Source organism: Aquila chrysaetos, chromosome 17, assembly GCF_900496995.4.
Source record: "Aquila chrysaetos chrysaetos chromosome 17, bAquChr1.4, whole genome shotgun sequence".
In the NCBI taxonomy this organism is placed as follows: Eukaryota; Metazoa; Chordata; class Aves; order Accipitriformes; family Accipitridae; genus Aquila; species Aquila chrysaetos.
In genome coordinates, this window is record NC_044020.1 from 13,136,353 (window position 1) to 13,149,569 (window position 13,217).

General features: G+C 39.9%; 1 protein-coding gene across 3 annotated transcripts in view; it reads left to right on the plus strand.

Moving 5' to 3' along the window:
* The window catches only part of ADIPOR2 (adiponectin receptor 2), a 44,937-nt gene that overhangs the window by 28,935 nt on the left and 2,785 nt on the right, over window positions 1-13,217 (plus strand). For all 3 annotated transcript variants that reach the window (XM_030041047.2, XM_030041048.2, XM_041129596.1), the window contains 5 exons: window positions 5,971-6,090; window positions 7,978-8,149; window positions 8,825-9,011; window positions 10,085-10,272; window positions 11,505-11,698. In XM_030041047.2, the coding sequence (XP_029896907.1) occupies window positions 5,971-6,090; window positions 7,978-8,149; window positions 8,825-9,011; window positions 10,085-10,272; window positions 11,505-11,698 (861 nt within the window). The remainder of the gene's footprint in view (window positions 1-5,970; window positions 6,091-7,977; window positions 8,150-8,824; window positions 9,012-10,084; window positions 10,273-11,504; window positions 11,699-13,217) is intronic.

Consider the following 13,217-nt stretch of genomic DNA (forward strand, 5'->3'; position numbering starts at 1 on the left):
GGATGTTACAGGTCTGTGATTAGAAAAATAGCATTTTTTATATTATAGTCTTGAACCTATCTTGGCCATTATGCTGAAGGCTCTCGAGTTATTGAATCTGGCATGCTGCCCCAAGAAACATTAAATGACTTGAATGGCATGTTAAACACTATTAATCATTTATCTGAGATCAAGATAAACAGCAGCAAAAACACCAAGTCATGGCTAGACTTTGTGACTTCGGTTTTATATGAGGGATAACAGTGGTATTGTAAATGCAGTGACATATGTTTTGTAACTTGCATTTTAAGAAGAGAATTGTATATAAGTACTGAGTCATATAATATCCCACAACTCGGTGTTAATCAAGACATTTACTTTTTCTGAAGTATCTTGCCTGTGTTACAGTGATGTGTTTGTACCAAGGCAGAGTTCTCTCAGGCCACAGATCAAGAAGAGAGTGGGGAAGCATCTATCAGCAGCTGAAGGAAGCAACAAGAACATTAGAACAGATTCAGACTGCATCATGCTTTGGAAATTCCTGTGATGGTAGCTATAGGGCACCAGTGACATCTTGATGGTGAATTGGCATCACAAACAGTTGAGCTTTGAGACATGGGACTTCATTAACTCCAGAGCTTAATACTACATAGGTATGTGCATGGTCAGTTAGGCCCTCAAGTAACTGAGTGATGACTGTCTGAAAAGGAACCCTAACACAGAAGAGTTCTGCCTTTCTGGGGTTTAGGAGACTTGTATTGCAGTTGCTAGTGTTACTGGTTAATGTGTGCACTTCTGGTTCTGCATCAAATACCATACATGCAACCAATGAAAACTATCAAATTTCTAAAAGTGCAGTCCTGAAAGCTGCTGGAAGTTTTGAGAATACAGCAGCCTATTGAAGTGATCATTAGTTTAATTTTCCTTAATCCCTGCCTAGCTAGGTTCTTAGGCTCCTTTCTAACTGATGAACAGTACAAAAAGGAGGACTGGAGATGATTTGGCATCCCACTGGTATGTGTCGAAAAGAAACTTGGCCTTGCACATGATCCACAGGAAGTATTCTGTAGTGGATCTCAGTAAAATGGGAGCTGATGCTCCCTTTGTTTCTGTTGCACTAGCTTGAGCTCCTTAAATCCCTTGGTTATCTGAACCAACTTTAATAGGAAGCTCACCTAGCAAAAACGTGAGTAATTTCTGCCAGATTAGTATTGGATCAGTTAATCAACCCAAGGATCAGAGGGGTGCCAGAAGCAGTGTAAAGGAAGATGGGGGTGAGGGAGGAGAGGACCACTTTCAACACAGTAAGCTTCTTGGGTGGCTTCATTCAAGTCTGATTTATGTTTCAGTTTGCACACTCTAATGAATGCAGATTGATGATGTTTTCTAGCAAAATAGCAGTCTGAAGTGATGAACAAGAGCTTGCTTGTCACATGTGCAAACTCTCAAACTTTCTAGAAATCTTTAAACTGAGATCAAGCAACTACAGACCTCAAGAAACTACAGTTTTACCACTTGAAGTCCAGAGAACAGAACTTTCTCAAAAGTGGGAAAAAGGTTTCTGGAATCTTTTTCTACCATTGTGACTTGACTTCTGACAGGCTTTTCCATAGTAAGGGCATTAATAAACGATGTGCCTGTTAACAGATTTGAGAGCAATAGTGTATAAAAACTGTTAAACTATGTGAGAAGGATAAGCTGTTGTAGTAGACAAGAGAAGTATACTGCATTTACTAGAGCAGGTTTCACTGCAGTTTTCTCTAACAGGGCCTTTGGCTATGTGATCTGACTTTTTTGGACCGTATTCACGCAACAAATTCTTGTACTAATGTAAACTTTTTTAAACTTTTGTGCCATTGCTATAAGAGAGTGAGATTTTAATGTTAAAATAAACTTATTTAATGATGGGTACTGTGCAACTGGGCTCTTGGGTTTCTTGCTTCTGTTTGCTCTGGTGCTCTAAGTCTTGGTTTTGGCATTAAACCTTTTCTATCCCTACCAAAGCGCACTCTGAAATTCTTCTTTAGATGATGGTCTGTCCCTGGAAGTGTGTTGCCTGGAACTCTGTACAAAATGGTATAATTAAGTCTGATTTCTACCTCTTTCTTTTACCTTCTTGTCTATCGCTGTCACCACAAAAGAATCTGGAAAACTTCTCAAAATAAAGTGAATATGGATAAACAAGTAAAACTGTTTTCTTCTGGCCATTGTCACTTGTCCTTCAGATTTAGTTTATTCTCTGGTACAATTATTCAACTCAGGATGTGTTTATACTTCTGCTGTGTAATTTCCATCTCATTATGTATGTGTACTATGTTTGTTGGTAGATTTAACACTCTATGAATTTGCAAAGGGGGTAGGATTAAAATTGGAAGGATTATTTGGCATTTCCATAGAACTGAGTGTCCAGACCCTCTCGAGTGTAAGTATACAGAAGCCATGATGTCTGATTTGTATGAAAGACTGATTCTACGCATTGCTGCTTATGTACAGCAGAAGAATGACAGCTGATGATTTCAACAAGGTTGCTTGTTACAAGTGAATGAGGGTTTTTATTTAAAGATACTCTAAAATGCTCTAAAGACTTCACAGAATTATTTAGTCAAAATTTGAGACTGCTTTTAAAATAAATTGAGTAAATTAGATGACATAAAAGAACATCTGAAACATCAGCCAAGTGACAATTCTTTTGGCCAATGATCTAGAAAGTACAAAGGCAAAAATTATTGTGGAAGCGTTTGGTTCAGCATATACCATTACCTCATTGAAAGCGAGAGTATCGGAGTTTTGTTCTGGGCTTTCATTTCTTGCACGGTCTTAGGCAAGTGAGATTATTTACCCAATGTGTTCCCCATTTTAAAGTGTGGTTCTGTGGGCAGACCTTAGAAATAGTTGAAAACAGGTCCTAAAGTGTATGCTTACTTATGTTGTTATGTTCTAGAATTATGCTTGAAATTCTGATATAATCAGCCAAAGAAGAGAGAATATGGGAATCCTAAGATAGGAGGGAACTTGTCACAGTGGAAATTTTACAACAATACGCCTTCTAAACAGAAAGTGGTATTTTTTCCCCTTCAGTCATTGTCTGAAGAATTGAAGGTCAATAGACTCCTTCAGATTTCCAGATGAAAACTGGCATTGGTGTTGTACTCCCAACTATAGATTTCCAGCTTCAAAGCAGCACAGTTTACTGTTCTTTCTAATGGGATGTTATGGGAAGGAGTTGAGAGAGGACGGACGTTCCAGAGCGGACCTCATTTTGCCTCCTTAGCAAGAAAAGGTCTAAGAAGCTGAGCTTTAGTTTTTTTTCCTTGAATGCTAATTTTGCAGTTTAATGGCAGGAAGGAGATAGTAAAATCAATTCCATTTTCTGGCAGTAATCTGGACTGTATATATGATATGAATTCTTTTTATCACTAGAAGAAGCTCAGTAATGATTTGTTTGTAGGCATATTGCCAAAATGCAGAGATTTTGGACTAGTTCAGAAATAGCTATGCTCTTTGAGCTTTACAGTCTGTTCAAATTTAAACCTTCCCATCATTCTAGAAATGGGAGTATGTGGAGAGGGGGAAATGAACATTTTTTTGGCTTTGAGTCACTGGGCAGACTGCAATGAATACAGGCTTTGATTCTGTAAGGGACCTTTTTCCCTTCAGTCCACTCAGTTTTGTAAATTGAGGATTACTAACTTGTTCACCCCATTCCAGCTGGTCATTGTGTGCTGGGGGAGGGAATTCTAGGGTAGCTAAAAGGCATAGCAGTGCTTCTTCTATCAAGTACATTGGAACTTAAACACCAGTCTTGCTTTTCTGTAAGGTGTGTTCTTGGAAACTGAAGATTTCTTTGGTTTCTAAGATCGTGCAGACCATCATGAGCATCTTATCCAGACCCTCATGGCAGGGGGCTTGGACTAGGTGATCTTTAAAGGTCCCTTCCAACCCAAACCATTCTATGTTTCTATGACCTTGAGTTAATTATTTATAATATTGAAAAATGAGAATCCTAACCAGAGAGATCCATTAGTAGAAAAAGCCAGTAAAATTGATATATAATAATGGAAATAATGTCAGTGAATGTTGTTGAGTCAGAATGAAACCAAATTTGTTTTTTATTAATATGCTTTCTGGTCCAACAGGACATGTGCCTATTTTAGAAGGATATTAAACCTCTTTACATCTTGATGTTGCCTGATGCCTTTCTTAATAGAATCTTAATAGAATTAATGGGATAATCTAGGCAGTGAGAGTGTATTTAATACTGTCTTGTACTGCTGTAGGATCTGGCTAGAGCTGATCAATATTTGTATCAATCATCTGCTATAAAATGTGAAATCATTGTGCAGACTTACTCGGAGGGGGTATTGACTGGAATGATAAATGAAGACAAGTAGACAGTACAAGGGGCATGGATTATGTACCAAGATTCATTTAGTATATCAAGTTGTCCTAGTGTGGACAAATGCGAAGTCATACATAAAATGTGAAGGATGTGTACTGTGTATTACATAGCAGAGATCTGTATTCTGGGTAAGCAAAATTGGGTCAAGAACTTTGTGGTGGGAGGACCTCTTTGAAAGATGAAGCTTCAGTGGCTACTGCAAGCCTTGGGTACGTGGCTCACTGTAGTTTGGAAGAAGTCTCATTTATTAAAAAATGAAAGTTTTAAGCAGCTTGTTCAGTAAACTTGTTGATGGAAATAGTTAATAAGGCCTTACTCTAAGAAGAGAGCTGTAACATGGGATCTCTGACTCAAAGTTCAGGACATTAACCTGAACATTACTGATAATAATTCATAGATAAAGTGTGTGAGGCTTATATACTAGATTCTTAGTCACTTTGGATGGCATTATTGATAAGTAATCTTGATTTTAAAGTTTTTAACCTTGATATGGGACTAGGAAGGAGGAAAAACGTTGTGGCTTGTAATATGGAGGAGGCCAGTCCCCATACAGATCATGGGGCTTTCTTGGCTTGGTTATGAGGTGTGTGGCAGTTTTCTGCGTCAAGACTGAAGGGTACAAAAGGCTCATTCTCTCTTTTCTAGCTTTCTCAAACTCGTTTACCTTGGAAGCTGAAGCACTGAATGGAGCCATGAGCATTGTAGTAAGCAAACAGGAGTGTAGAACTTTTGTGGCCCCCCTGCTTTTTTCCTAAATGGAAAGCTAGAGTGTATTGTAATACGTAGATGATGTGAAAGTCAACACAGGGTAGAAAACTACCAAACTTCGTTCCTGTAATGTTATCAGTGGTGCGTACCAGCTGAATAGCCAAGCTGTGGGGGTTTTTCTTGTTTTCATAATTCTCTTGGTACACCTTGGAGCTATGGATGTTTCTCTTTATTTGAATTTTGCTTAAAATTCTGATGCCTGTTACTGCTTTTCTTTGATAACTTGCCTTTGTCTAACTGGCAAAAGTTTCATACTAGTTTCTGAAATACCTTAAAAGTCAAACAAGTGAGTAAATGTCCGTTCCTGGATTATGAACTGAGCAGAAGTCAGTTAAATTGAATAGATCTTCAGATTTGAACTAAAAATTGAGGCAGAACATTTATAACAAGGTAAATGGATTCCTCTCCTTGGCTTGCCTTTTATTATCCTAAAATGCCAGATATGTTATAGAGGCATTAAGGCAGGCATAGTGACACTGAAACATAAAACAGGAAGTAAACCTTCCCTAGAGGTGGGTAGGCTGCAAGCCTCAGACTCCATATCTGGGCTTTAATGAAGCGTAACTTACAGAATAACACTTCTTTCTTCGAAACCTGGTGAAAACATGTGCAAAATGGATTAGACCTGTGAGTTGTTCTCAGATACCTAAGAATGTAATAATTTTTTTGCTGGTTCTTTTGAACTCCTTCCTCAGTGCCGTACGAGGAAAGACGACTACTTTATTTGCCAAGACCTCAAATCATAGTTTTGTACGCAAAGCAACGTCACCTTTCTCTGTTCATCTTTCTACAAAACATTTTCTCTATTTTTTTTTTTCTCCCAGTGTTCTGAGGGTTATAAACACAGTGATGAGTCACCTCAAGAAGACGAAGGGTTTATGGGTATGTCACCTCTTCTACAAGCCCACCATGCTATGGAGAGAATGGAAGAATTTGTGTGTAAGGTAAGGGCATGTGAAAACTGCTGAAGTAGTTTCTGTTTTTAGGAAGCTCCAGTGGGCAACAGACTATACCTGCAGCAGCTATCTTACTAATGTGAGGGAGAGCAGGTACATGCCATCCCTGAATGGGCATCTCTTGTTATAACTAGTAATACTACAGCTTCTCAAGATCTCAGTCAGTCATAAATGAATAAATTGTAAAGTACAGTACTATAGAGATTACAAATGAGACTGTAAAGCTGATCATGCAACTGAGGAGTCTCTCTTGAGAAACACCCGTGAGTGCAAAGCAAAATAAAAGCCTTCTGGTTGAAGGCGCTTTCATTTACAAGGTCATTTTTTTCCCAGGTTTCTTCAGACTTGCAAATATTTTGCTTTTCCAGCACCATTTGCATCCATTGTAGAATAAGCTTTGTCTCTTACTTGAAAAGAAAACACGGCTGCATTAAAACTGTAACTAAGTAAATCCATTGTAGATTTTGTAATTGCTGACCTTGGATCATTTTTGCGACTTTTTAGAGCCATGGGGCTGTATCAGTCTCTGACCCTCCTTTCTTGGTGAAAGGAGTGCTGCCCCTTTATACCCTTGTTCCTGCTGGTTTTATGAACTATTCTTTGATGTTTTTACAGAGGGACCCTAGTTACTTGGTCGTCTTTTGTGTGGCGGTCGTTTTGTTGTTTGTTTGGGTTTTTTTTTTGTTTGGTTGGTGTGTTTTTTTTTTTTTTTTTAAATTATGCATCTTCCCCCTTTTAGCTGTTCTGTAGGGTGGATTGTGTCAAATGAATTCCCTCCTGCTGTTCCTACCTCAATTCAAATTTTTGGTTCATGAAGTAAACCAGTTATTTTCTTGTTTAATGTATTTAAGAACCCAGTCTTTAACTGGGTTGGTTATTCTGATTAGATTTCTTTTGCTTCCATGAAGGAGTGTGGAGAATTGATGTAAAAACTCTGGGCTCTTGTTGAAACTGAAATAAGAATGTAGCTTTTTAAACTTAGTGTTTCAGGATCCTTCAGGCTCGCTCCTGTATTACTAGCCAGACGACCAATCCAAGGAGCACTGCAGAAACAACCCCGGTACATAAAGTAATTCCCTGCTACCCCGCTGCTTGGCAGTGCTGCTTCTGACACCAAACTGAAGACTACATGTATCATATGTTACTGAAGCAGTGCTAAGAACACCTGTGCGCACTTTCTTTCATTTGGAACCAGCTGCAAGAATAGATTGTGCATATATGCTTTCTCTCCCTTTAAAGAAGAAATCTGGTGGAATTGAGAGTCATGGATCTGTTGCCTTAACTGATCTGTCACCATTTGTTTTGGGAGTGTGAGAGCATTTTTCTTCCAACCTGGATAAGGGATTGGACACTTCTCACTGGACTCTTGCCACTTCATGCTTTCTGGCCCATATTAGTGCTGATGAGTAGCTTTTTTGCTAGACTGCCCCAAATGCTAGCAGATATATAGTCAGATTGGCTTGTGGTTGGAAGAAGAGGCTTTAGTTATTTATTTCTTGGAGAGAACTAGGTGTAGGCCTCTTCAATTAAGTAGAAAGGATGATCTGTGAAAAAAACAGAACATGGAAATGAATTAAATGCTTTCCCTTTGGTAGCAGTAAAAAAAGTCCACTAACTTTCCTGTTCAGTGAAATGCTGAAGTGTTTCTTTCTGTGGTGGTACAGCTCAACTTCATAATGATACTGTTTTGAATAGGGAACTTAAGCATTGTAGTTCAGGTGTAAAGCCTTTTTCCCAGAGATGTCCCATCAACCCTTTTCTGTTTACTGTAGTTATAGATTAACTAACACTTTTACTAATATGGGTTTTCTGACTTTTACCATACATCAGTGGAACTCAATTCCCTGCATTTAACTAAAATCTTCTAACTTCTAGGTATGGGAGGGCCGATGGAGAGTCATTCCCCATGATGTTCTGCCCGACTGGCTAAAGGACAACGACTACCTGTTGCATGGACACAGACCACCCATGCCTTCCTTTCGGGCTTGTTTCAAGAGTATCTTCAGAATACATACAGAGACTGGTAACATCTGGACACATCTTCTAGGTATTTTCAGCTTGCCCTAATGCTAATAGGCTTCATTGCTCTCTTTCTCTGAGAGCAAGGTATAAAGGGGTGTGGGGTGGTTAGCATTATCATTCCACTAGTAACCTGTTAAATTAACAGGTTGGTATCCCTCTCCTGATTTTATCCCACCAGGGTTGGATGGGACTTCCTTAATTATGGCATTCAGTACAAATGAATGAATTAAAAATTTCCTGATTGTTAATAAATTACTGGTAGATGTTCTTTTTTTTCCAGGTGTGTAGGTATTAATTGAGATCACATTTCTTGCCACAAGAACATGCTTAAGTTGCAGCTTGTATGAGTGGTTTTCAGCTTGCAAGGAGCCTTGAAGGGAAAGGGTTTCTTTGAACTATGCCCTTCTCTTTTTACATTTTGCAACAGATTTTTTTAATTGTTTTAGAATGTCCAACTAGTGTCAGGCATCCTGCAAAACAAGTAAAAATAGAGTCCATGCAAGCCTGTATTGCATCAGTCTGAGACAGAAATGTGGTTGGAATGCATAACTGAAGTAGGGCAGTACTTTATTCTTCTTGTGTGCTGCTGGTTGTCATGCAGCTCCTATGTTTAGTGCTCCTGTACATGAAAGTCATGCTTTTATAAAGAAAGCTTTCAGTATGCATGAACTTGACACCTTTCTGCCTTATTGTTTTTCAGGATGTGTGTTCTTCCTTTGTCTGGGAATCTTCTACATGTTCCGGCCAAACATGTCCTTTGTAGCACCTGTGCAGGAGAAAGTGGTTGTTGGATTGTTTTTCTTGGGAGCCATACTCTGCCTCTCCTTCTCATGGCTCTTCCACACAGTTTATTGCCACTCAGAAGGTGTTTCCCGGCTCTTCTCCAAGTAAGTGCCTAAAGGACAGGGTAGGCCAAATAGGAAACAGGTGGGAAAACAGGGTTGGGATTTATGCCTGGAGCCCCAGTGTAGGAGTTGTTCACTGCATGACTGCATGTACTTTGGAACAGAGTGGAGCAGAGATTCAATGCAGCTTCTTCTAATTATTGTTTGTTTCAGCATGAGTTTTCATGCTGTCATTTTAGCCTTAAAACACCGTCATTTTCTGCTGTTTGGCAGACGTGCATGCATCTTGCTGCTGTAAGTAATATACCTAGAGCTTAGTTGCAGGACTTTGAATTTTTAATGCAACTGTCACTTCTTGTCATTTCAACTATTCTGAATAACTTTGAATCTTAAACTTATGTAAGACAGCTCCACAATGTGTATCAAGATGTCTTGGTCTTTTGGTTTTACTATGCATTCTTTTTTGGCTGGCTGCTAAATATCTCATATTTCCTAAGATTATTCAACCTAGGATTGTGTAATCTGCAAGACCACCTCTAAAGTAACCCAGCAATTAAAATTCCCTACTGAAAAATTAACTCCATCTTTTGTAGGAGCATTTTGTCAGGGTGTGGTAAAAAGCAATGGCTGTAGGAATTCTTTTTCTTCACTGGTGTATAGAAAAACAGTGTGGTTTAAAAATTGCAACGTTATTCCCCAGTGGTCACTTAAGCTGATGCCTAACTAACTTATGCTTGTCAGATACTAAAGTGTTTGTGTTGGCTGTGCTCTCACAACATACTGTGTGCCCCTTTTTCTGTTCAGAGGACTCTTGTGCTGCTTTTTTTTTCCTCATCAGAAGCTTAAATCTGAGTTTCCTTCAAAAACTTTGGTCTAAAGGCTACTGTATGTATTGCTGATGACTGTCCAAAAATGGCCTTACTAGCTGTCTATCAAGGTAATCCATGACTGGGAGGGCGTTGGTGGAACAGTTGGCATTGGGAAGTTGGAATAGTCAGAATAACTTCATTTTGCAGTAAGAAGTAGACAGTTGGTCTACTAAAGAATAGAGTGTTGGTATGAGGACTTCCAAAGGTTCACATTTCGTATCAAACTGATTTTTTGTTTCCTTCTAGGCTGGATTATTCTGGCATTGCACTTCTCATAATGGGCAGCTTTGTACCATGGCTGTACTACTCCTTCTATTGCAACCCTCAGCCTTGCTTCATCTACTTGATTGTGATTTGTGTCCTGGGCATCGCAGCCATAATTGTCTCACAATGGGACATGTTTGCGACCCCTGAATACCGGGGTGTAAGGGCAGGTAAGACCTGATGTTAACTGTTTTGCTTCTTGACTGCCTTTCCTCCTTCCTACTTGCCACTTGGAAAAGCCATCTTGGGAAGATTTACGAGAGCTTAATTTTATGAAGAGCTAATATTCTTGGATTGGGAGCTTGATGGGTTTTCTTTCAGCATTTATTATAGCCAACTGGATGCACAGATAAGGGCTGGTGCAAGTCCTGGAAGTGCATTCCTGAAATGGACAGTAACACATGCAGTAGGAAGGGTAGTGCAAAGTATTTCTAGCTATGTCTAGCAACTTTGCTCTCAAAAAAATGACTGACTGCTTGGTGTGTGTATGGGTACTTCTACTGTTTGTCTTGGTTTTGTAATACTAGGCTTAGACGCCAGCAAATCATTGAATGATTGAAGTAGTCTGAATGATCTGCCTAGATAAAATACATATTAAAAACAAAGAGCCTAGTTTTTCTCTTCACGTGATCAAAAGAACAAAACCAGATTTGGTTTCACATTCTGAGATAGGAAGGAAGAGAAAGCTTTAGGGGGCAGCTATGGAATGTGCACACAGCTGGGCTGAATAGTAATATTTCTTGTTACTTAACCTGCACATGCTGTCTACGGTAAATCTAGATTTCCTGGACAAGCTATGGGTGTACCTTCAGAGAGTTCAGCCTTCCAAACTTAAAATCTGTGGATGGGACATGTTTATTCCCTCCACGCACTACTTTTTTTTACACAAGATTTCTGTACTTGCTGCTAAAATCTAAATGAATAAATCATGTTCTCTTATATGGCAGATCAGGTGAGCTGCAGATGCTACTTTTCTGTTTCCTAGGACTACTTTTACACTGTATGATAAATAATCTCTTTGTTGTCTCTCCTTGTTGTCTTACTCTTGAGAGATTATGGTAAAGTGAGACATAGTTCATGTAGTCTCAGTGCCCTCTACAGTCCAAGATGTGTAACTGGCTTAATGTACATTAAAGCTGGTGGACGCAATCAGTAAATGAAATATTTCAGTATCTGCTGGAATATATAACTAATTAGCTTCTGGTATATGAAGGAATTCTGTGCATTCTTTAACTTCCTTTCCAATAAAGCTCTTCTGGGGACCTCCAGCATCAAGAGTTGTCACCTTTCTGCTGCTTTGGCAAATATTGAGTTTTCCTTCCATAGCTTTTGTGTTTTCATTGTTTCCCTTTACCACCACTGTGTTCAAACCTGACTCTCCCACATTTTCTTTACCTCCCAGGAGTATTTCTAGGTCTGGGTCTTAGTGGGGTTATTCCCACCCTGCACTTTGTCATCTCTGAGGGGCTCCTGAAAGCAGCCACAATGGGGCAGATAGGCTGGCTGGCACTCATGGCATGCCTGTACATCACTGGTGCTGCACTATATGCTGCCCGCATCCCGGAGAGATTCTTCCCTGGCAAGTGTGACATCTGGGTGAGTCTACAGAACGACTGGATGAGGAGACCAACGTGAAGGCTGGTTCCCCTTGAGGCTGGAGGATGTTGTGTCAATGTTTTCTTATTGCAAGTATCAAACTGCTTCACTAGAAGCATAGGTCTTAAGGGGTCAAACAACTCTGGGCTCTCTGAGCCCAGCTTACCTGGTGCCTGTCTTGCTGAGTTACCACAAACTGGCCAGTCTGAGGTAACTGCTGGTGTGCAAATTCACCCCACACATGTACTAGATAGCTTTAACAGATGGGTAAGCAGCTTTGCAAACCTTTGTGTGTGTGTTGAAGATCCTACAAACACGCATCTTACCTTGCTTCTGTGCATAATAGTGCATGGTTATTTCTCTGATGTTCGCTGCGTTCTTTGGGATCTTCACCATGTCTGGCTCCTCATCTTGTGCAGCAAGTGAAAACACTGGGTAGAGATGGTAGATGTTGGAGGAATCTCTGGCCCAGGAGAAGGGAAAGTGGGGTGAGCAAGTGGGTGGGTGGGGGAACCTTGGTGTGAGGGAAAGGATCATGAAGACTGGGGGGGAAATATGTGGGGAAGATGTAGAGAAAGAAATCGGGTGGAGCAAGAGTAGAGATGAGAGGGAGGTGGAACTTTAGAAGGCCACGGTACTTCCACTAGGATAGTTCAAGGCCCCTGAAGAAGACTAGAAGTGAGAATGAGGCCTGGGTGGTTTGAGTGGCTTTTGCAGAGCACCAGTTTGCCAAACAAAGCCTTGTTATGATAATGAGCTAGGCTCCAAAAGCACTGGTGTACCACCAGTTCTTTTCCAAGCTTCCCATGGAGCCTGCAAATACATATTTGTAGAAATTTTTCAAGAGCATTATCATATGGATAATGGCTTGGATAATGGTATGGCTTCCCTCAAACAAGGGCATGCTTTGTCATGTAGTTCCCTGATGGTTTTCATTCTGTTGTACTATAATCAATAGCATCCTGGGCATTCATTCAGAACATCTGGTTGTTTCTAGGTTTTAATATAATACCATTTTTTTCTGTTCTATTTCTCTGTGGCAGAGAAAGAAAATAACGTTCAAAATCCACTTGGTAGAACTTATGCCTGTGACCAGAGCAGAGTTTGTACCTGTTAGCTGTATGAGAGAGCCCTTTCTATCAATAAACAACCGGTGTGTGTTGTGAAGGAACTAATTTTAAGTGTCCTGCTTAAGCCTTTTGCCCAAAGCTCTGAAATTATCCTTGTCCCTTCACAAAGATGCACTATAGCATTTATGTTACATATTTGTTGATTGGCCAGCTGGTTAAGATGATTGTGAAGGAAAGGGGTGGGTGTGTGTGTGTGTAGAATTTGATTATTTTGCTAATGATAGAAGAGGGATGGGCTTTAATACACAACTTGGAGAACTTTGCAGCTTATGGTTTGAGGTACTGCTACGTGTTACTGTGTACTTCAGCTGAATGTGTGGCTTTTTTGGAGACAGGGTAGCACTAGAACCCAAAGTACCCCAGCTGAACAGAAGTATTTTCTTTTCTGC